We start from the raw sequence: 25,236 nt of genomic DNA, 5'->3' as shown, positions 1-25,236 counted from the left end.
GTGTGTGTGTGTGTGTGCGTGGAAATTGTACCATGAGGTTGACTTCGTGGGAAGCTGAGGTTGAGCTCTGTGGGCCCCACCGTCATGTGTATTGAAAGATCCTACCCATCTGAACTATGGCTTCTTTCTCTGTTCAATGTCGAGCGTTAAACCATATCCATTCACAAGCCACTCATTTAAGGATTACCATGACTAGAAACAAAAGGTAACTGTATTTGCAAACACCCAGCTTCTGACTCGTAAAACCCTTTCCTCCTTTTTGGTACACTATTCAACTAGCTAAAGAGTAGGAAAAAGCAGGCAGAAGCGCACAAAAAACATGGGACCCGATTATCTGCTCTTTAGGTTTCTTTCCACCTCTAGAGGCACCCAAGCCTTGAAAATTACACATCTTTCATTATTTTGTGGGCAGCTTACTAGCCTACTGATTTATAGAGAAAACACCAACAGCATTACCGTACTAATCCCTGAAAGAGTGGGGGAAATCTTTTTCTGTAATCCATCCTTTTTTCTTTTTTTTTTCCAGAGGAACTTCCCTAGCTTTTATCAAATACAATGCGAAACTGGGATAGAAAGCTGATTTACAAATGCCAGATTTTCTCAACCAATGTCTCTTGCTTCTTGATTCCGAGTCAGAGTTTCCTCAATGCATTCAAAAGCCCTCAAAAGTCACAGCAAACCTTCCTACCTGATGGAACACAAAAGGCACACACAGTGTAAGGGGAACTTAAAAGAGCCTCACAATTAAACACCAAACCAACAAATACAATCCTAACTAGAAGAAATGGACATGCTAGAGGACACTGAGTGGCCCGCCTGACTGCCTCACAGGTTTAAGCCAGCATTCAGACCATATAGGGACACCACCTTCCTCTGATCCAAATGTTCATCTGGTGGGCCCGACCATCGATGGGCAACACTTCAAAGCAACAACTTCCTACCAAAAAGCTTTTACAAGTTTGTGGGCACACAAATGCATAGTGACCACAAAACAACAGTCAATGGCCCATATGCAATGGGGAAAACAACTATGTCCGCCAGAGCTTTTGGGCATACCTCCGCCTGCACAAAACAGCCCACCAAGATCTCCATCTTGATTAACTTAATGCAATGCATGCCCAAACAAGAATGCAGGTTGGCAGGTTATCCAGGGCATGCGCTGTGTAATACTCCATGAAACAAAACTAGATTAAGAGCACAGATGGAAGCGAAAAGCCCCTAAAAATCAGAAAGGTTCCATGAGAGGACAGATGTGGAAATACACATGGTTTGATGCTTCATGAGGCTTGGGAGAGAGAGAGAGAGAGAGAGAGAGAGAGAGAGAGAGAGAGAGAGGCAGCATGCATACTGACCTCTTCTCAGGGCATTAGTTTTCTGGAATCTGCTCTGCACGAGAGAGAGAGAGAGAGAGAGAGAGAGAGAGAGAGGGAAAAGCAGCATGCATACTGACCTCTTCTCAGGGCATTAGTTTTCTGGAATCTGCTCTGCACTAGGACCACCCTTGTGACCATCTAGACCACTTAGTCCAATCCGATACAGATAGAAGACTACCATCCCGCCACTGCAAAGATATGCTATGTTTGTGAGACAATGCAAATGAAATCTAGAAAGATAAAGCCCAAAGCCTCAGAACAATGTTCTGAAAATTGATTTTCAAAAAAACACACAAAAAAGAATTGGATCAAAATCACAAGTTTTTTGGTTTTTTTTTCTTAGCCGGACCTTTAAAAGGCAAGAGAACAGCCTCAGGGGGCATACAACCCAACCCACCCACATTGCATAAGAACAGCGTCCTAGACCCTATTAAGATCCCATTCTATAGACAAAAATTCCTTTAGGGGCATCACAGAAAAACTAACAAAATCTCTCTATCATCGGTTCAACATTTTCACATTCATTATTGAAAGGGGAACACTCCAGTGGTACCAGCCAGGTGAGGAGCCCATGTGATGCATGAGTGAAATTGAACCCGTCCATCAGATGCCTAAATGCATGTTACCCCCAGAGCCTGAAACTCAAGCTGATCCATGAGTAAGGTGGACCACACCACAGGGAACAATTTGGGTAGGATATGCTCACCCATGATTTGCATGGAGGGGCCACCATGTTGTTTATATGGAATCCGGCCGTTCAGACACTTCATCTAGGCTTGAGATAAAAATCATGCTATTTTAATTTTAGGTGGGCTCCTTGGAAAATCTGAGGTGAGTGTCCACTCACATTTCCCTCTGTTTTATGGCCCATGTGAGTGTTGAATTGGGCTTATTTTTGTCATGGTGAGGTATTAGGAAGTGACACAACTGATGGACAGGTTGGGTGGCCTAAATACATCACATGGGCCACTCACATTTTCCAAACCTTGCTGTTTATCTCCTTCCATATCGCCCACAGAATTGCTAACAAACAAAGATTCCAAACAAATTTTCCGGCATAACCCCCAGGACCTGTGTACCAAGCCTCTTCTTGGCATCGTCCATGCAGTTGCAAACAGTTAAAAGCACTGCTAGCACATGCTGGACAATGAGTAGATGGTCCACACATTTTTTCTTTCTTGAAAGATGAAACAATTTTATTAAACACACTTTGAGGGTGAAAAGCGACAAAATCCATCAAGTAAACAGATAGGAATAACAAAAAAAATCTAGAGGGGAATCAGAGACCGCCTCCCTAGCTAAAGAGTCAGCTAGAGGATTGGCCTTAGGACTGTCAACAGATGTCCAGGACCCGTGGGTCAGCAAGGGACCTGACCCAGTGTAAATGGACATGGGTCTGATTTCTGACCCATTTAAAACACTAGGCCAGGTTTGGGTCCACTGCCTTGTACCCACTTGAACCCAGGTCTGGTGAAGGATCGGGAACCAAACAAGTACCTGGTTGATATTATACATAATAAATAATTACAAGCAGTAATTACGAGGAGGCATATTAGGAATTGTTTGAATTACGAAAGGATTTTATAGATGGAAATTTCCTACGACACGCTGTAGGAAGCCATGCAACAAAAAGCTATGGGGCTCACTGTGATATCCACTCTGTCCATCAGTTGCTTCATATCATGTTAGGATGTGAGGCTAAAAATCAGGAAGATCCAAAAATCTAGTGGGCCCATACCAAAAGAAATAGTGGGAATGGAGATGCTCACCATTGAAACCTTTATGGGGTCCACCGTGATGTTTATATGCCATCCAACCTATTAGTTAGATAATTCTCACCAGAATGAAGGGAAAATACAAATATCAACTTGATCCAAAACTCCGATGGGGCCCAAGAAGGTTTCGTGGTAGGCATCCCCATCCCAGTGCTGCTTGTGAAATGGCCCACTTGAGTTATGGATCTGCTTCTTTTTTTTGTTTGGCTCACATCCCAACATGAGGTCGCGCAACTAACGGACAAAATGGATGTCACACAAACATCATGGACTCCACATGTACGTATATCAGGGCCTGTTTGGGCGGTGGGATTAGAAGGGATTAGGTGGGATGGGATTCATCTGGTCCTGTGCCAATTCCACTCCATGTTTGGGAAGAATGGAAAAGCTTGGAATTACATTAAATGGAATTGCATTGGGTCCTGTGCCAATTTCACTCAATGTTAGCAAATTGTGTAGGTCCCACCATGATGTGTGGGCTATATCCACACCATCCACCCATTTATTGAGATTATTTTAGAGCATGGGCCAAAAAATCAGGTAAATCTAAAGCTCAAGTGGACCCCACCATAGAAAGCAACGGGGATTGAATACTTACCGTTGAAAACTTCTTTGGGGCCACATAAGTTTTGGATCTACCTCATTTTTAGGCTCATGCCATAAAATGAGGTTACAAAACAAATGAACGGTTTAGATATAACACGTGTGTTATTCTAAGTAATTTCAAATGATGGTGGGTATATCCATTCAATGTACCACTGTATTATCAACAAAGCATGGCATTAATCTTATCCCATGGCAACAGGGGACAATCCCTGCCATGGGTAATAATTATGTTTTTTGAATCCCATCCCACCTAATCCCTTCTAATCCCACCGCCCAAACAGACCCTCAAGGAATTCCGTAACAGTAACAGTGGCAGTGGCCATAACTCCCTCCCTCCCTCCCTCGAAAAACTTGTATTGGCATTTTTTTACATAACAGCCGTTACAACTGTTACGACCCCATAATGCGTAATGGTTGGCACCATTACCATTGCGTAACCACCGTTATGGCAAACCTTGACGTATATATAACAATCATTTGACATCTTAGCTTTCCATCTCGTGGGACATGTTAGATTTTTTCTGCCTAAAAAATCAGGCCATTTCACTCCTCGGGTGGACCACAATGTACATAATAAAATAACCGGCTAAAACAAAAATTTCCAGCCATCCATTTGTTTTGTACAATGTGTCAAACTGACTGACAATGGCATACCTTCATTACTTCATCCATTCTCCTTCAAATCTCGATTGTTTTCCCTTGCCCCCTATTTCCTTTCTTACAACCCTATCTTGAAGCTACAAAGGGATCTCCCTCACCAGGAGATATAATGGCTTCTTTAAATCTAACCAGAAATAACAAGGGCCCCATAGTGTTGCAAGCCACCAGAAGTGCTGTCAGAACATCAGCCAACCACCGGAGGTGCTACCCTATCATCATCCAGCCCCCTGCCAAAACGTCATCCAGCCACCGGAAGTGCTTTAGATTCAGATCCCAACCACCACGATCATTGGAAATGCAGACAGCCTCTCCTGCAGCCTCTAGAGTCATTGGCAAGCTTGGCATGTATGGATATACATGCTCCAGCTTGAGAGGCAATATTAGAGCACACAGACTTGCAAGTACGTGTGAGGGTAAACATGTCTTTGTGTTTGCAATGCACCACATATTGGTGCATATCTTTTAAGATTTGACAGTATCTATGATTGGACTTGTCAATTTAACAATGGTCTATAAATTAGAGCTAGCAGAGGGATAGAATGATGAAGAAAATATTCTCCTCTCTTTTCTTCCACAATGTCGTCTCTCGAGTTTAATAGGAATCCTACAATTGGAGGATAGTTGCATGAAGCAAAGTGGCAACCAGTGTTTTCGGTAGCGTGCGTAGCGTAGCGGTAGTGTAGCGGTAGCGTACGCTACGTAGTGTAGCAAAAGCGCTACGTAGCGTAGTAGGTAGCGTATATCCCCTGCAGCGTGCGCTATATGGGTCGTAGCATATGCTACAGCTTCGTAGCGTGCACTAACTGTAATGTGTTTTTTGTTTTTTTGTTTTTTCACTGTGTTAAACAGTGGTGAACTCACACCACAACCAACAACTAAAGTTAAAAAAAAAAAAAAAAACCTATTCGAAAGGGCTTCTAGACCAAAACCAACGCACCCCACGCAGCCCACACAGCCAGCCGACGCTGCTCCTCTCCCCACCCTTTGATCTTGAGATCAAAAATCAACTTCCAGGCCCAAACCGACGCTGCTCTTCTCCCCACCCTTCAATCTCAAGATCGAAAATATGCTTCTAGACGTGAACCGATGGTGCTGACATTGCTCCTTTCCCCTCTCTTCAATCTTGAGTTCGAAACACTGCTTCCAAACACAAACCGATCGGCTATGGAGACCAAAAAAAAGGTACGCTCGTTCCTTTTTTTTGAATTTTTTTCGATGTGGAGACAAAATAACTTGGTATTTTCAGTTTTTTCCTCATTTTTTCCCTTTTAAAATGCCGGTTACTGTCGGTTTTATGTTCTTTATACTTGTATTGTACTTAATGCTCTTAACTTTGGGATTTTGAAGAATGTGACATTTATATATTTTGCTTTTTTCTTACTATTTAAGATATATATATATATATAATTAAAAAATAGAAGTATTGTGTAGCTTACGCTACACGCTACGGAGGGTTGAACGATACGCAACATGCTACCGCTATTTAAAACACTGGTGCAACAGATTCGGGTGCAAGAAAGGGGGAGTGTTTGTTCCAAAACATTAGCAAGTATAAACGGCTAGGAAGCAGGAGCAAGAGCACAGTTTTGATTGGAATGATCGTGGAACTAAGAATTAGAGTGTCTGTTGTTTTGGAAAGTTTTTGGAGTCTTTTATTTTGTTGTAACTAGATCAGGCTCAACGATTCTTGTTTTCTTCATGTTAGAGTAATATGGAATATAAGGAAGGCCAATAGGGAAAGTAGATTGTTGATGCATCTGGTGGAACTATTTGCTAAGGTCTGTTTGCAGCTTTTGAACGTGCACAGCAAACCCATAGAATGATGAATGATTGTTTTTGAGAAAAACTTATGTTCAAGCATGTGTTGCTCCCTTGTCTCAGCATTTGTTGCTTTAACTTCTCTGATTTTCTACATCTGATAAGTATACTCTCATCTTGCTGAACTTTACGTTATAGTTTTCAACAAGATGCATCACGCGCCTTGGAACAATGAGATGATAAGTTTAACGCTCTTTCAAGTCTACATGCCAACAGCTTCACTAGAACGTTATACATGCTTCCAATCAAACTAATGGGCCTATACTCCATTAAGATTTCTAGCTCCTCTCTTCAAAATTACCCAATGAATGACACTCCCATCTCCTTGCCAAGTTTTGCCCTCTTGTAGAATCGTGTTATAAAGCTGATCACATCCCCCTTTACCACGTCCTAAAACATCCTTTTCAATGTGACAGGATATCAGTCCCATAGTATTCAAAAATGGTAACGTAATGATAACAGTGGGACCCACATTACGCGTAACAGGGTAGTGATGCGTCACCTCGTCGGGAAAAAAAAAAAGGCCCCTAACGGGTTTGTAAAGGTTACAGACCTGTAATGGGCCGATATAGGGGCATAGTGGGCCAATACAGACCTGTACAGATCTGATACAGGGCCTTTACTGTAACTTCCTTAGAGAGAGAGAGAGAGAGAGAGAGAGAGAGAGAGAGAGACTGTTATAGGGCCATAACAGCCAATGTTAGCATTATTGAATACCATGATCCATCCAGACACGATGGCTTCCCCAATCAGTCTGTCAAGGTCAGCCTCTTCCTTGCTAATTTGATCAAACGCTTAGTTCTCAATTCTGGTTCTCCCTCCCTCCCTCTCTCCAATGTCCTTGCCAAATTTCCCACTCCTTGTAGAATCCCACAACCAGGCTCATTGCATTCCCATTTACAATGTCCGCCAACATCCTTTAGAAAACAATGGTATAGCCATCCAGCCCCAATGCCTCCCCCAGTCAATCTTTCAAGTCCACCTCTTCCTTGCCAAATTGATCAAACACTTAGTTCTCAATTTTGGGTCTCCCTCCCTCTCCCCCATGTCCTTGCCAAGTTTCCTGCTCATGTAGCCATCCAGCCCCAATGGCTTCCCCAGTCAGTCTTTTAAGATTGAACCCTAGCTCATCACTTTCTTGCCTCCAAAGCTAGACAGCTTAAGCGCTCTCCCCCACTCCATGGCGCTGATGTCACATGTCCAAGGTGATTGGAACCGGAAAACTGATGGACCACCATTTCCGTGACAAATAGCCCACAAAGTAAAGGCATTCCTGGCATTCATGCTCCTTATTGGTCAGCCTGAAGCATCCAATGCCTAATATCAATATCTCGGGGCTAGGACAACCCTTCATCAATAGACTCCCTATGACACTGACAAAAAAATTTAGGCCCCAAAGCCCAACTTACAACCCTGTTTCTTGCCTTCTAAAAAACCATTTCATGCAATTTGTCATCACTACAGAATCTTCCATTATTGTGATCCTTCCTATCGACCACGAAACTGCAAGTAACTAAAGACAGCACCACAGCCCTTCATTGCTGTGCTTTCTTTCTTAACTGTCTATTTTCTGCAGAATATCTCACCTTATTTCAGTTAAATATGGACCATTGCTGTATCATGTTTCTTTAACGTCTATTTCCTAGAAACATTGAAGGGCCATTCTCTTCCCATCTGAGAGATTTTTGATACATGGGCCATCTAACGTGGCCCAATCACATCAATGATTTGGACAATGGAATCACGAGGGCCCACTTGTACAAATTGAAATTCAGAGGATATTGCACAAACTCTCGACCCAACATTCTATAATGTGTCTTTGAAAAAGGAAAAGAAAAGCACATAAGCATAAAACACAACAAAAATATCAAGAGAAGCGATGGAACCTGATGAGGGTCATAAAAGAAGTGGGAAAAGATGGCCTCTGCAAGAAAGAAAAAAACAGACTATTAGAAACTGCAGAATAACTCCTATATCAAAGAAGCTACATCAATTCAACTAATATACAATGACTTGTGAGAAGATAAAAAGAATTCCTTACCTGACACAGCAAGCGCAACTCCCTTATAAAGATTATAACTGCAATTGCTGCAGCAGAAAAGTTCCAATGAAAATGTGGTTCGAGAATCGAGATACTGATTCTAAAATGTAAATTACAAAAGAACATGAAGCTAATCACAACTATTTGATATCAATGCCAAATTTCCTCAAGTGAAAGAGCCCCCCACCATTTCATGCAGCAAATGTGGCATTCTGCAAAGCATGTGGAACATCTCAGTGGTGTATAAATTGGTCCATGATGATGATCATATGCAAAAATAGGCCAGCCTACTCATTGGATTGGTCACCCCTATTTAAAAAAGAAAAAAGAAAAGCAGTGTTCAAATTCAACATACACTTTTGAGTGGACAGTAGGGGCTTTTTCATACTTTCATTCTTCATGGTGGGGGCCACTTTATGCACCACTCAGGTGTTCCGCATACTTGCCAGGTTGGCACATCCTACTTATGAAGGTGTCCATGAAGAAGGGGTGCATGTGGGACTACAAAACCTCTTTTCTAAATAATTTTTATTAGTAAAAGAATAGACCAATGGCATGAGCCACCATATTCTTCCCCTCATACGATGGCAAAGAGAATTTTTCCCCCTGTTAAAGAGGCCCAATGTCGATTCTTTATGAGCAGGACCCTCAATGTGATGCATAACCGGACCATGGCCAGACTTATACAAACTGAAAATCCAAGCATATTGTAGAAACTCTTAAGCCAAACATTGAGTAAGACGGCCTCAAAAAGATGCTAAAGAATATGGGTTGAATTTAGGTGCAATGACAGCTCTTTAAACCTTTACATGTTTCCACCCCTATTGTTACTAAAATTGCATTGCATATACTTTGTAGTCCAACTGAATATAAAAAAGGTAAACCCATCATTTTAGATCTTTTACATATTTCCACAGAAGCGGACACCAAAAAACACTGTAACTTGACAAACTAACCTGCTTGACCCTTCAAGAATGGAGCAGATGCCTCTCCATGCTTCCATGATCTTAAACTTGATATGCTTAGTGCCAAAAGAGCGCCACCAAGGATGACACCAAACCGAATCGCAGAAATGCTGCCAGTTAGCATGAAGGAAAGAAAGCCACCGATAGAAAGAAGTGCACCTGCATGAAATAAACAGTTTCTTAAGCAAAGATGTCCAAAGAGGAAAGGCGAAAAACCTCAACATCATCCAAGCAACAATCAGAATAGCACCCTGCTGAGGTGATTTGCACAAAGAAAACTGAAGAGGATCTTTATTGCACATGTACCAACAACTTGGCACGTAAGTGCAAGATTCACGCCATTCATCAAGTGATGCCTCCCATGAACAAGCCCTTGCCCAAAATCAAGCCAGTCCAGTCGATAAGGGGGCTGTATGCATAGACTAAATAAAGACCATTGGTCATCTTTCTAAACATCCATTTATCTCATACATGTGGTATACCTTCTGAGGAGGCCAGCCTAATTTTTGAGCAGGTTATGTTCATGGTGAGCCCAACTTGATGAATGGCCTGGTCTTGTACACATTTTCATGTTGGCAGGTGTGCTGCAAAGATCATCTTCCCTAGAATCTCCTTTTGATTTCTCATCAAAAAAGCGTCATGTAACTCAAGAGACTAACACCAATAAAGGGAAACAGAAAAACATTGGAATTTGCGCACACGAAATGTTTGTCATACATACCATATGGAATTCCAAGGTAAAAGTCACGAACTTCAGACACTTCTTTCAGTTCATCAGATGAGGAGGTGAAAGTTTCCACAATATCCTTCACAGGCTCAGGGGAATTCTCAGCTGCAGCAGAAAGATATTCTTTACTTTCTTCGCTGATTTCTTTGGCAACTACAGCCAAATCGTGTCTTGTTTTCTCCGCTTGAATTTTCAACTGCTTCGATGTTTCCATCAAAATTATCATTGCTTTCTCAGAGTACACTTCATATGCTTCCTTTGACACGGCTTGCATCTTCAATGCTTGCTCTTTAAAAGATTCTAACGTTTTTTCCCATTCTTCCTGTGATTCCTCAGTATTTGTTTTGACCTCCCCATTCCCTTTTTCCACTTCAATCTCTGTATGCTTTTGAATGAAAAGATATACTATTGAATATTAACAAATGAAAGAAAAGATTGATAAAACAACTAGTATTGTGTCATGTGCTTAAACAAGAAGCCTTAAATAAAGGAAACTTGACAAATTATGAAAGAAAAGTCAAGAGTTAAAAGGAACAGAATGTAGCATTGAATCTATGCTTGAACTAGATTGCCTTGAAACATGGACCAAACACATCAAACATGCTGTTCTAGTGAAGAAGATAACCCCTTGATGCAAGCAAATGGTCGCACGAATCGATTGATCAAGATTTTGAGGAAAAGGCCCACATCTCACACATGCATGCTCCACACGTGCACACAAGAAAATGCCCAATTTCCCTTTTTAGGTCATCTCTACTTTCCTTTTCTTTCAAATCTTTACATTAGGAAATTTTCTTTTTCTTTCATATCTTTATGTTAGGCAAGAAGTAATTTTAGATTTTTCTTCTTTAAGTACTTTTTTATTTAGGTGCTTTCTTATTTAGGTAGTTTCTTATATTCTCATATCTTAGCTAGCTAGGAATTCTATTTTTAGATTCCATAGTTTTATTGAAGATTGTACGGGCTGATTATAAATAAGGCCTATGGAATAAGACAAGTTGATTGATATTTTATGAGTAATTCTCGTATTTCTACGATAATTGTTGAAAGGGTGGGGGGAGTGATATCTAGTTCAAGACTAGAGGACTATTGAGCTTGCTCATAGTCTTACATTCACGGTCTCTAGCATTCAGCTAGACGATTGTTGGATCCTTTCCCACAATCTCTCTCTTCTTTTCTTTGATCCATTTTGATCCAGGACACATGATTTAATGCTAGCATGCAATGTGGAGATTATAAAAGAGTCCATAAAGCAATTCAATTAACAAAAGATGCTAACCTACCAATTAATTAAGAGTAAACAATAGGAAATAAAATCTAATTTAACTTAAATCACATGCCCGCATGCTAAGAAATCACATTAATCAATTAAAACTAGGACCGATAGAACGATAGAACTTCTGATTTAGCATAGGCACGTTTCCACACTCAATGGACAGATTTGTAGATTTTATTATTAGGGTTAGGAAAAGGGAAAATTTAAAATTAGGAAAATTAGGGTTCATGGGAATTAGGGTTTTTAGAAATTGGAGAAAATAAGAAATTGAAGATCTAGGGTTTAGAAGGTTGTAATGGGAAGGAAAAGAGGAAGACGAGAAGAAGAAGAATACCTTTCGAAGAAGAGAGGAATGATATAAGCCGAAGAATACCTTTCGAAGAAGAGGAAGAGGAAGGATGTACCTTAGAATCCACTATCAAATAAGCTTCTACCCTTCCACAATTTAATTGGAAGAGAGGGTTTTAATAAAGAGGAAATTTCCTTCACACAAAAGAGCTTCTCTCCTTTTTCTTCCTTCTCATTAACACCACTCTTGAGGTCTATTTTGGAGAAAATTGTGGCATTGGCCATCATGTCCAACATATCGTCAAGATGCGGTATAGGAAACTGATACTTAACAGTAATCTTATTGATGGCCCTGCTATCTACACACATACGCCACGTGTCATCCTTCTTGGGCGTCAGAAGGGCAGGCACGGCACATGGACTCATGCTTTCCTGAATGAACCATTTCTTAAGAAGCTCATCAACTTGCTTCTTGAGTTTCGCATGCTCCTAGGGAGTGGGCTCCTTGAGGGTGTTTGTGTAGGCTGTGTTTCTATGTTTGTTTTTTCTGGTTGGGTTGTGTTGTGTTGTGTCTTCGTAGTTTATTTTTTATTTTTTTTGAAAGATGACTATATATTAATAAAAAGGAGAAAAGAACAAAAGCAGGAGCAGATTTCGGCTGAGAAAGCGAGAAAAACTAAGCTCCAAGGAAGATAAAATCAAAATCCTTTAAGGCATCTACATGGACAGCCCAATCTATCAGCATACGCTTTGCATTGGATGCAACAACATCAGCAGAACTGGAGACATTTCTGGAGCATCTTCTGTTTCTTTCTACCCAAACAGCCCAACAGATTGCAAGAAGAGCCATTCTCCAGATGAGGGTCTTGTTTTTTCCCATTGTGATTCCATGCCAAGCTTTTAGAAGGAGATCCGCCGATTCAGAGAGACACCAATCAATGCCGAAACGAAAACTAAAATCTGCCCATATACTAACAATAAAAGGACAATGCACAAGAAGATGATCAACCGACTCTTCTTCCCCGATACAGCAAAGGCAAACATTCGGTAAAATCATCTCTCTTTTCTTCAGATTGTCAATCGTCAGAATTTTTTCCCTTCCAACCAGCCAACCAAAAACCTGAATCTTAGGAGGGACCGGATACTTCCAGATATGGAAAGAATTGTGCTCTTCTGTTGAACTGTGGTTGGCTTGGATCAGATTATAAAATGATTTTACTGAAAAGATGGACGACTTTTCCAGTCTCCAAATGATCCTATCCGCATTCAACTGATTTGGAGCAGATTTATAAATATAATCCAGCAGCTGCACTAATTCCGCAATCTCCCAGTCCTCAAAATTCCTTCTACACAGCAGATTCCAGATTATCTTTCCATCTATAACCGAATAGCTGTCAGCAACTGAGATGTCTTGATGCTGGGCAAGACGAAACCTGCTCGGGATGAAATTCCTTCTTAGTTTTGCTTGTTTTCTTTTCTTTTGGCCATTGGCCCTAATAAAATGTTCGGGTCAGGCCAGCAAGGAATCGGTTCGAATCGAGTCAGCCCTGCTGGACTTGGTCCTGAATCAGATCGAGTTTGGGTCAGGTACTTGCAAAACCCGGATCGAGTCAAGTTGGACCTAATCCAGTCCGACTTGACTCAATGCCCACCTCTAGCTATGAGATAAAGGGATTAATTCGCCATGCTCTAACAGAGCGAGCTTTTAGAGCAAGTGGTTAATTGTCCTGCATCAAATTTGCTTCCCCTTTCAGGGTTTACATTGCCCCTACAACATGAACACAAAGGTTTGCTATGAAACTGACCACCATTCAACTGTGCACATGGGATCCACATGGAATAGTGCTTGAGTGAGGTTAGTTAAGTAATTCCATCATAGTAGGGTTTTAATTTTTTTGTGTTAAAGTATTTAAAGCTCATTTTGGGTTGTGATAGAAACTAGCCTACTAGAGTTGAAGTTTTCAAAAAGTTTGAGAATTAGCCTTGTAGGGAGCTTTGTGTTTTATGTGGCGGCCTTGTAGAGAGCTTTGGTTTTGTGTGTGGCATGTGTTGCCTCTTGATATTTGCATGTGTTAACATGCTTCATCGAATTGCATTCCATACACAGCCACAATCCTTACCACTTTTTACGAGCATACACATTTTGAGTCCAATAGTGACCAACGAGTGTGCCAGCCAGAGGTAAGGAAAAAGTACAAAGAAAAGAAAGGACATAGAGCTCAAAGCACAACGAGTGTGTCAGCCAGAGGTAAGGAAAAAGTACAAAGAAAAGAAAGGACCTAGAGCTTAAAGCAAAACGAGTGTGCCAACCAAAGGTACGGAAGAAGTACAAAGAAAAAGAAAGGACCTAGAGCTCAAAGCACTAAGTATGGGATGAAGAAGGAGAAAACAGCCAAAGATTGTAGAATGGAAGCAGGTATAACGATGCAAGCCAGGTAGCCCTCAATGGTGCTAGTTGATCAAGTTGAATGCAAGCATATCAAGCTATGCAGTGTGAACTTTTTCCTATAAATAAAAATAAAAATAAAAACTTCTTATATGGTGGGTGGTGGTGTAAGGAAAACTATGAAGATTTGTGGGAAATCAAGGTTTTAAATAAAGGTATCAGTCACCATCATGGTGTGCCGTAAAGGCCGTTACAGGGCTGTAAAGGCCGTTATGTAAAGGTAATGGTGGCAGCTGTAGGAGGTGTATTGCGTACGGCCACTATTATGGTCTTTGAGCACTGTCGTCATGATAATCATTACTCATTTACCATATATTACGAGCAGTGTTCGAGTTGTCGGTATCGCTACAAGTTTCGCTAGCCGGAGATAAAGATATAATATCGTTATCGCCGATAACTGGATATGTAGGGAAAATGGGGGAAACATGGAGCAAATGGTGGAATTTTTCAGTGAAACTTCAGGACATGCCTAAATACACATATTTACATATTCAGGAATGAAAAAATTGCAAAAAGAATGCATTAAATTAAAAGTTTCCATTTAATGGGAGCCAAAAGGATAGGATTGGCCCATCCATCAAAGGTTTTCGGTGGTGTTCCATTATTTCCTAGCATATGGTTCACTTAATAAATGGATAGGATTGTTTTTTTTAAAGCATGCTATCATCATCATCATGGTGGGGCTCACTTAGTGTGTGGTTGGATGGCACATGCGGAGCAAGGCGGAGAATCAAAGAAGCACTAGTGAATAAGGAGGTGAATGACTTGTAGACCAAGCTTATAATTCTACCAAGACTCGTAGACGAACTTCTAATCTAGAATCTATTGATATTAGGAAACCTCCTGTGGTCGGAATTGTCTACAACACTACTACTAGGCGAGTAAAACAAATGAGATCTATTGGGCCCACTTTGTTGATAGAATATGTAAATCTGCTCCATCCATCAGATGAGAACCATTATTTGAACCGTACAAACGAAAAATCAGCCTTATAGAAAACTGAAGTGGGCTACGCCAATCAAAACGATGTAAAAATTCTCTTAAAACCACCGAGTTCACGTGGTGGGAGCCGCTTGATTTTTGTAGCAGGCTCATCTTTTTTGCATCTTTACTTCATCTCAGTGAGATAAACGTGGTTAACGGGTTTGATGAAAGATAGCATTATGGTGGGCCTCAGCACCGATGCTTCAAGTGGACCCCACCATAGAAAATAGTGGGGACAGTGACATCCACCATTCAAAACTTCTTAGGGGCCACGGCAGTTTCTGCTGAAGCTGATATTTTTGTTTTCACTTCATCTATCTCTATGTTAACTTATGACTGGGATGGATCTCAAAAATACATCACTGTGGGCTCTATAAATGTTTCAACGGTGGGTGTGACGGCTCCCACAGTCTTCTGTGGTGGGTCCACTTGAAATTTAGATCTATCTCATTCTCTTTGTAATGCCATAAAACGATCTCTAAAAATGGTTGGACGGTATGGATACAACACATACATCATGGTGGGGCCAATAGAGTTTGGTGACGTCACTTCAGTAAGGATTTGGCTACGGACCTTGTCAGTATCCAATCCGCGCCCGTTTCAATGGCAGGGCATTCAATCCTGATCCGCGGGACGTGGTTTCCTTCCTGCGCTGGAAACTTAGGTGGGGCCCACTGTGATATTTGTGAAAAACTCTCCCCGTCCATCCGTTTTGCAAGTTCATTTTAGGACATGTTGCCAAAAATGAACCGTATCTAAAGCTCAAGTGAGCTGAAAACGTGATAATTAAACGTCCACAGTTGAAATATTCGTGGGGCCACAGAAGTTTTGATTCATGCTAATATTTTTGTTTTCAGTTCATCCCAATAGGAATGACGTTATTAATGGTACGGATGGCATCTAAACATCACCGTTGAACCCAGGAACGTTTCAACGGTAGGAATTTCCCTAACCACATTTTTCTTTAGTACGGCTCACTTGAGCTTTGGATACGGTTCATTTTTGGCAACATGTCCTAAAATGAAATTACAAAACGGATGGACAGGGAGGATTTCTCACAAACATCACAATGGGCCGCACCTGAGTTTGCAACGCAGGAACGTACAGGGAAAGGCTTTCGCAGGAAATCCGCATCCCTGATCTGCGCCCATCTGCTGCGGAAACGGATTGGCTACTCCCCCTGCCGTGCTCTGTGGGCCCCAACATGAGGTGTGTGTTTCATACATGCCGTCCATCTATTTTTATAGATAATTTTATGGTATGAGAAAAAAAATGAGGTATATCCCAATCTCAATTGGACCACATTAGAGGAAACAGTGTTGAATGAACTTTAACCATTAAAAACTTTTTGGGGGCCATAAAGGTTTTGGAACAACCTGATCTTTGTTTTTTCCCTTCATCTGGGTCTGTATGACCTAATTAACAGATTGGATGTCAAATAAACAGTACAGTGAGAGCTGTAAACAAGTGCAGCGATCCTCCAACAACAAAGAGCTGCTAAACCTTCAATCAACTCCAGACATAGCATCAGCGTCTACTGCTAGACGCGGCCGAAAGGGATTCCGAGGCAGTTCTGTTCCCCAATGAATATTTTCTCTTAGAATGTCAGGGGGATCGGCTCTAAACAAAAGCGGGGCTTGATCAAGGAATCCATCAGGAGGAAAAACCCGGATATCATGTCTTCAAGAAACGAAAGTCCCTCAGTTTTCAAACAGACTGCTGGCTTTGCTTTGGAGAGCTAAAGATGCTTAGCGGGTTACTTTGGATGCAGTCGGTTCTTCGGGAGGTATCCTTATTGCTTGGAAATCATCCAAATGGGATTTGCAGAATTCCTCCACGGGGGCCTTCTTGACTTCAGCCATCCTTCAAGATAAGTCGTCTAATTTTCGTTGTATCATTGTTGCTGTTTACGAGCCTAACGATGATTCTAATAGGTCATTCTTTTGGGACGAACTGACCACTATTAGACAGTCATTTCCAGGACCATGTTGTCTGTTGGGGACTTCAATGTTATTCGGTTCACTGAGGAACATACCCGTAAAAGGAGAGTCACTCATGCCATGGAAGCCTCCTCTGACTAGATTCAGTCACAGGAGCTAGTCGATTTGCCACTGACAGGAGCCAAATTCACTTGGTCTAATGGTCAAAGAACTCCTATTCAGTCTAGACTGGATAGGTTTCTCCTATCAACGGACTAGCTAAAGGCATTCCCTTCGGTGTGTCAAATAACCTTACCCAGAACAACGTCCGACCACTGCCCGATCCTGCTTTCTATGGAAGATGAAAATTGGGGCCCTAAACCTTTTTAATTCAATCCAGCTTGGCTCAAAATAAAGGGGTTTCAACAACAAATTGCGGAGTGGTGATCTTCTTTTCAGGCGGATGGTTTTGTGGGCCATAGACTAACGTGTAAACTCAGACTTCTAAAAGAGAAAATTAAGGTTTGGAAGGAAGACGAGCTTCGAAAAAGAGAGGAGTCAGAAGCCCTTTTTGCAGAATTACAACAGATTGATGCCACAGTAGTAGATCATGCACTTCCGTTACAAGTTCTATCCAGGCGAATTCAGATTATCCAGTCCATATCGACGAGAGCTCTGGAAGATGAACTATCTTGGAAGTTGAAATCAAGGGCAAAATGGATAGCCGAGGGAGACAAAAACACAAAATATTTTCACAGCAGAGCTAATATGAGAGCTCGAACCGAAGCCATTATAAGTATCACAGTCAATGAAAGACAGATTGAAGATAAAGATGAGATTGTTGATTGTGCGATAGATCATTTCAGATCCATTCTCTCATCGGATGGTTGGTCTAGGCCTCGCCTCGATGGGATTACTTTCTCTGCCCTTGAAAGATCGGAGGCGGACCTGCTGGAGGCCCCCTTTTCAGAAGAAGAAACCAAAGTTGCTCTTCTTGCGTTGGGAGGAGACAAATCTCCAGGCCCAGACGGCTATCCAATGACATTTTTTCAAGTCTTTTAGGACACCATTCGTGCCGACATCATGAATTTCCTTCATGAGTTCCATGCTGGGGGAAAGTTGTCGAAAGGTCTTGGCGCAACCTTCATAACACTTATTCCTAAAGTTGCCAGTGCTAATACGTTCTCGAAGTTCAGGCCAATTAGCCTAATCGGAGGTCCATATAAAATTCTGGCTAAAATCCTATCATCAAGATTGTCGATAGTTATGGGGAAGCTTATCTCAAAATATCAAAACGCATTTATAAAGGGTAGACAGATTATTCATGGTGCGCTGATAGCTAATGAATGTCTCTACTCATGCCACAGGGCTGGGAAGAAAAGTATCTATTGTAAGTTGGATGTTGAAAAGGCAGACGACCACATCGACTGGGAATTTCTACATCATATGCTGGTCCGTATGGGATTTGGAGAAAAATGGAGAAGTTGGATTAGGTCTTACGTGGGTTCGGCTCACTTTTCGGTCCTTTTAAATGGTGTTCCAAAAGGTTTTTTCCCCAGTACGAGAGGATTGCGTCAAGGAGACCCTCTGTCCCCTCTCCTTTTCCTTATGATTGGTGAAGCCTTATCGCAAATGATCCTTAATGGGCAACGTGCTGGTCTTTTCAAAGGTATATTGATGCCAAGTGTTTCCACCCCTATCTCTCATATCCAATTCGCAGATGATACTCTTATCATGGCGGAAGCGGACCCAAATTCTATAGAAAATCTGCAAATGACTTTGAGGTGTTTCAAGGCTGTCTCGGGCTTGAAAATTAATATGGCCAAATCTAAGGTCTTCGGTGTTAACATCTCGGATCTGGAGCTATCTTCGTTCGTTGATTCTTTGGGGTGCTCAGCTGCTTCTTTTCCTACTACTTTTGTCGGTCTTCCTCTTGCTATAGGGCACCCTCTGATAGCTATGTGGGACAAAATAGTGGAAAAATTCCAAAAGTTGCTCGCTAGATGCAAATGCCGTTATTTATTGATGGGAGGTAGGCTCACCCTCATAAAAGCAGCTCTTTCCAACCTCCCAATATATTTCATGTCTCTATACAGATGCCCCTCCTCAGTTCTTGATCGGATCGACAAACTTACAAGAGGTTTTCTCTGGTGCAGCAGGGAGAATCAGAAGAAGCTCCACCTTTTAGACTGGAAAGATGTCTGCAATCATTTTCGGGATGGGGGCGCGAGTATAAAAAATCTGAAGATTATGAACAGTGCCCTTCTGGGCAAATGGTCTTGGAGGTTGGGGATGGAAGCGGATGCTCTATGGAATATTATCGTCAAAGGTAAATATGGTTCTTCCCCAGGTGGTTGGTGGACCATGGACACCTTAGCTTATAGAGCTTCCTTCATTTGGAGAGGCATTCTTTGCTCTAAAAGATCTGTGATTGAAAATATTGGTTTCAATCTGGGGAATGGAGCTGCGATTAGGTTCTGGGAAGATCAGTGGGTGGGAGATCGCATTCTGAGAATTAGATTTCCTAATATCTTCCGTATCACCATAGATAAAGAGAGTATGGTTGCAAGCTACTATAATCAAACTGTCGCTGGTGTGGTGTGGGATATTACTTGTGTTAGAGATCTCCTGCTGGATTGCTTATCTAATGTGGTCCCGGATCAGTCTGCTGCAGATAATCTCTTCTGGAAAAGGGATAAATCTAGTCTATTAGCTCAGGCTTCTCCATTCGTCTGCCCACCCCCCCCCCAAAAAAATATATATATATATATATATATGCCTGTTTTGGTTGGCTGGCAACCTAAAAATCGGATCTTAACTATTGATAATTTGAGAAAGAGAGGTATGCAGCTTGTTAATATATGCCGTTGTTGCATGAGTAGTGAGGAGTCTGTGGATCATCTTCTGGTGCTCTGCCCTTTCATTTCCCAGATCTAGCGGGACTTCTTCATCAGGTTCAACGTTAGCAGATGTATTCCGAACTCTGTTTCTTCTATGCTAGCATATTGGCATGGTTTTAAGATGGGCAAAATCAAATCCCGTATCTGGAGGATGGCTATTCTCGCCATTTGGAGAGCTGTTTGGAAGGAAAGAAATGATAGATGTTTCAATGATATTCAAACCTCGGCACAAGCAGTGGGTTCATTTGCAAAATATCTGATTATAGAATGGGTGGTTAATGTAATGGGTCTTAAGGACTATAATCTTCGGTTTTTAGGTTTGTAGGCTTTCGGTTCTGCTATCTCAGCAGGCCCTGTTTGTATGCTCTCTCTTTTTTAATATATTGCCATTACTTCTTTTTTTTTTTAAAAAGTACAGTGGGCCTTAAGAGGATTTAAATGATGGATATCCGATCACTATTATTTTCCTGTGGTGTGATCCACTTGAGATTTTTATCCCTCTCGATTTTGGGATAAAGCCCTACAATGATCTGTAAAAATGGATGAACGGAATGGATAATATACACACATCATGGTGGGACCCACATACATCATGGCTGGACCACACCTAGGAAACAGTTGAATTGCACATCTACCATTGAAAAATCTTGCGGACCACAGAAGTTTTGGATATGCTTCAATTTTGGGCTCAACCCCTTGAATTAGATGGAAAAACAGATGGACGGCTTAGATAGACCACATACATTCACAGTGGGCCCAACTGAGTTTAGTCAATATGATAGGAGCGTACTGAGGCGTTTGCCGATAACTCAGTAGTTCGTCCGATTTACCTCCCAGGGCGAGAGGGATTTTCGCAGGGTGCGAACTCCTCACCAGTGCGAGAGGGATTTTCGCGCGAGGGATTTTCACTCAACGAAATCCGATTTCCCAGTGTGAGAGTGATTTTCGCTCGGTGCGAAATCCAATTTCCCAATGAGAGAGGGATTTTCGCTCAAAGGAAGAAATTAAAAAATAATAATAATAAAACCCTAGAGAGAGGAGATGGCGAGATAAAAGGGGTTTTGCGTACACGAACCAGCTCTGTCGATCGAGAAACTCCTGTTCAGACTTCCGATTGACGGTACAAAAATCACTATGAAATTTTTTTTCCCAAATTTTTACGTTTTCACGCAATTTCAGCCCCGATATTCCCGATATTTATCAGAGAAAAGAGGTAGTTAGCTATAGTTTTCTCATGATAGGTTATGTGGTTGGTGACTACAGTCGATATTCTGATAATATCGCTCGTATTTTGATAATATCTTCCGATATTTCGTCGATAATGTAGTACAAAATGGAATATTCCGATAATATCACCCATATAAAAAAAAAATCGCCGATATTTCGCCGATTTTTTGTCAACAACTGGCAAAGAAAAGAATAAAGGGGGTTTCGGTGTCGCAGCGCTGGCGACATCGATATTATCGTCGATATTATCGACATTTCGCCGATAACTTAAACACTAATTACGAGACATACATGTTTTTATACTTTTTAATTAACATTACGAGGCAGATATAAGTTTTTCGGAGTTTTTTTCAATAAATAAAAAAATAAAAAAGAGAGACCATAACAGCCGTTACAGGGTCGTAACAGCCGTTATGCCCCGTATCATAAAGGTAACGGTGGTGGCCGTTACGATGACCGTTACCGTTACGGAACACCTTGGCCACCATATCAGCAGAGCCCAAAAATGGCACAATACAACCATGTTGGGAAATAAAGACTCGTACCAGCCACACACACACACACACACAAATCTTTGCCCAAAAAATTTGAAGAGTTACCAGAAAAATAGGAAAAAAAAAATTTAATGCTGGAATCTATCTTTTTTTTTTAATGTTTTTAACATGTACTCAATGGTGTATCAGACTATTCTTTGATAAGAATGATGATTGTCAGCTTCACATGCTGAAAATCAACGAAATTAGCCCTAATCAAACGCAAATCAAGCATGGAATGATAGATTAGGATATTTGAGGGCCCATTATATTCAATGGTATATCAGACCATTCATTGATAAGAATGATGTTTGTCAGCTTGACCTGCTAAAAACCAAATAAATTGGCCCTATTCAAACACAAATCAAGCATGGTTTGATAGAATGGGATATATTAGGGCCCGTCATGTTCAAATGCCAAAAAAGGACATGAAAAATAAAAAATGATAGTCTTCCGCTTCTAATTTTTCTCTAGATCAAATATCACTCAAATCTGGTAAAAATGAGTTTTAGTTTCTTCCATAATTGAAATGAAGAAGCAAGAGAAGAGAGAGAGAGAGGTAGGAAAACTTTTTCAAAAGGGGCCTTTATGGCTGTATTGGACACTATCGGCCATATTGATGCCAATAAGAGGTGTATCAGCCTGTATTGGCTTGGCTGATACAGCAAAAAATGCCAATACACCCTTTTTTTCCTCCTTTCTTTAACACACCAGTTCACCTGTGGATCACATAATGGGGATGGCTGATAAAATCACGAAATGGTTGATATGGCCATATGGTGACCTATTGCCAAAACCATGTGGGTAAAAGAAGTGACAATTTTTTTAACATAAAGTTGACAGCTGATATGTCTATACTTCATAATGAAAGAACAATAGCGGCAATGTCATCTATTGAAAATTTGTTTGATGAAGTCTATATTGTGTTGTTCCTCTTACCAAGTTTTGTGTGATGAAAGCTATATCATTCCTTGCTTTTTTAATGATCTTTCCTTTTTATCAATATCAGTACCTTATTTTGCAAGTTAATCAAGCAAATGCCCTCGCAGTGAGTGGTGATATGCAGGACCACCAAAATAAATCATGACTTCATGAGGCTCCACCATCCATACCCTTCATTTTCTTGGAATTCTTGTGAATATTGTATATACACCAATCCCACATAAGTGAATAAGGACCATTGATCATTTCTATGTTTAATCATTTTAAGGGGCGTCAATTGAATGTTTAGAATCATCAATGTTGGATTATAGGTCAGCAGTAAGACATGAGACAACCTCAACCAACGGATTTTAGCCAATTGAATGTGGACTATTGACCATGTTAAATAAGCTAAAATGTTCATGACTCAAACAGTTAGAAACCAATCAATGCCATCGTACGCTGTGGCCATTTATAGTGCAGCCATTTGAAGGAAGGTTCATATTCATATCCCTGAACTTCTATTGTGTTTTATCCTTCAGCTTTCTTGTTCAGTTGTTTTTTTAGCTTCTTAGTTATACTTCACTTTTCACACTTCTGTTTTATGATTTTCTGTTTATTTTCTTTTTTATTTTTCATCTCTTTTAGATTTTTCTAAGCAACTGCCAAGAAAAGGGTTGACGAATTGCAGAAAAAAACAAGACAGTATGGATTGGCTTCAGATCATCAACAGAATAGTAGAAAACAATGGTTGCAATCACCGAATTGAAAGAAATGAAAAATGGAGCAGGCCACAATTTTGGACCCTAAGCCTCCTCCTCAACCCAATGAAAATTGGAGCAGGTCCCCGGGCCCTCCCTCCCACCCGATATGGAGAACATAAACTGTTAGTACTACTCAAGAGGAATTCATGCTATCCCCATTTCTTCACGTCCCACCCAAATCTACCTATGCTGTCCGCCGCATATCCAGATAATAGCTCATCGCAGAATTCCTCCATCGACCAGCCAGCCAGTAGAATTGCATCTATCTAACAGCTAGAGGCATCCCATCAAACCAATTTTTTTTTCACGCAAAGCATTGATGCAGAGGGCCACAAGATCAATGGCCCCAATCAATCCTATTCATTTCTGCCTTTTGCATTACATACTGACCGTACCCTCTCATGAAAAATCCATTTCCCACATCTACCCAAACCAATTTCTCATCCGAAAAAACCCCAAAAACACACTAAATTACACGAAAACCTCATTCACATATCGGAATCTTAGATATTGAATCCCACGTACGCTTCTAAAATTCCCCCAAAATTCAACATTCTCACCACGAAATGAGGAGAGGATTTTTCTCATTACTCAAAAAGATTGAAACTTCCTATGAATTCAATAAGAAAAAACCGCACTTTCTCACCAAATCCCAACCGTCCATTGATGAAACGGGATCCGAAAAATCCCAATTCGTATGAGCATGGGGATTACCGCCGGCATCTCGTGTTCAGGAAATGAAAGGCTGAAAGAGAGTGGGAAAGTCGGATTCCTCTTACCGGCTCTTCTTTGTGAGAAGCGGCAGAAGCGGCGATCGGACGGCTGAGATAGAACCCCGGCCTGCGGCGGGGATCGAGGGCTAGGTAACGAAGCCCGAGGCCTTTAGGAGCAACGGACGGATGCGATGGATGGAGGAAACGGACGGCCCGGATGGAACGAGGCAGGTAAGGCCTCTGCAGAGAGAAAATGTGGGAGGCGTGAAGAGCTTTCATGGCGGAGAGCAAGATGGAAAGAGAGAAGAGGGTTTTGGTGGGGTTTTTATATGTGATGGATGCTGGATTTGAGTCACAAAATGCTACATGCGCTCGCCTCACACGTGGGAAGGTGGCACACGTGTATGGTATCGTATACACTCCTCAGTCATGCCCACTTCATCAGGCTGATATGATTTATATGTCAACCGTTGATTTTCATTTCATTTAGATGTATGTTTATCATATCCGTCCATTTATTAATTAAAAATGTGGTGGATATTATATATTTTTAGAACCTATTTTAAAGATATGTAATAATGACAGTCGATTTATCCTATTGAACGGACTGGATTTTACATATATGGGTCTTTTTCCTTGTGTGAGAATGCGATTGCACTTACAAAATGCACCCGAGCGTTGCGCGTAGCCTTTCCCCTTTGAGTGCGCCCAGGGCGAGAAATTGAGGACTGTGGACCCTACCTTTTATCCAGCAGGTTTTCTGAAGCAATACAAACATCGTTTGGGAACTTAGACCTGCTCGTACGGAGAGCGAATTTGAGGCACCTCCTTTCACGGAAACGGACTGGGTGCTCCCCTGCCACCAGCCAATGGCGGATGGTAAGTGGAATGTGGCCCCCACCATGATGTATATTTTTCATCCATGACATCCATATATTTTTCCACATCATTTTATGATATGAGACCAAAAATAAAGTATATCCAAATCTCAAGTGTACCACATCACAGGAAACCATGTTTAAAAACTTTTTGGGGGCATAAAACTTTTTAGGGGCCCACTATGATGTTTATGAGAAATCCTCCCCATCTAAGTTCATTCATAGGGTCACAAAGACCTGGATGAAGAATAAAAACAAATTTCATAATGATCAAAAACTTCTATAACCCCTAAAAGGGTTTCAATGGTAGACGTTCAATTCCCCATTGCCTTTTACAGTGTGGTCTACTTGATAGTTAGATCTATCTTATTTTTCATCTCAAGCCTTAATATGAGCTCGCCAAATAGATGGACAGTTTGGAT

At 41.2% G+C, this 25,236-nt stretch overlaps 1 protein-coding gene across 1 annotated transcript; it reads right to left on the bottom strand.

Annotated features, from left to right (window-relative positions):
- Positions 1-330: 330 nt before the first annotated feature.
- Positions 331-24,241, bottom strand: LOC131253604 (protein FATTY ACID EXPORT 3, chloroplastic). Its single transcript, XM_058254673.1, has 7 exons — positions 24,003-24,241; positions 9,960-10,350; positions 9,230-9,397; positions 8,274-8,320; positions 8,119-8,156; positions 1,451-1,561; positions 331-688 (listed from the first exon to the last, which is right to left on the bottom strand). The coding sequence occupies exons 1-6, from the start codon at positions 24,213-24,215 to the stop codon at positions 1,465-1,467; spliced, it is 954 nt and encodes a 317-aa protein (XP_058110656.1). The 5' UTR covers positions 24,216-24,241; the 3' UTR covers positions 331-688; positions 1,451-1,464.
- Between the last annotated feature and the right edge of the window lie 995 nt (positions 24,242-25,236).

Source organism: Magnolia sinica, chromosome 8, assembly GCF_029962835.1.
Source record: "Magnolia sinica isolate HGM2019 chromosome 8, MsV1, whole genome shotgun sequence".
NCBI lineage: Eukaryota > Viridiplantae > Streptophyta > Magnoliopsida > Magnoliales > Magnoliaceae > Magnolia > Magnolia sinica.
This window is presented reverse-complemented; position numbering and strand designations above follow the sequence as displayed.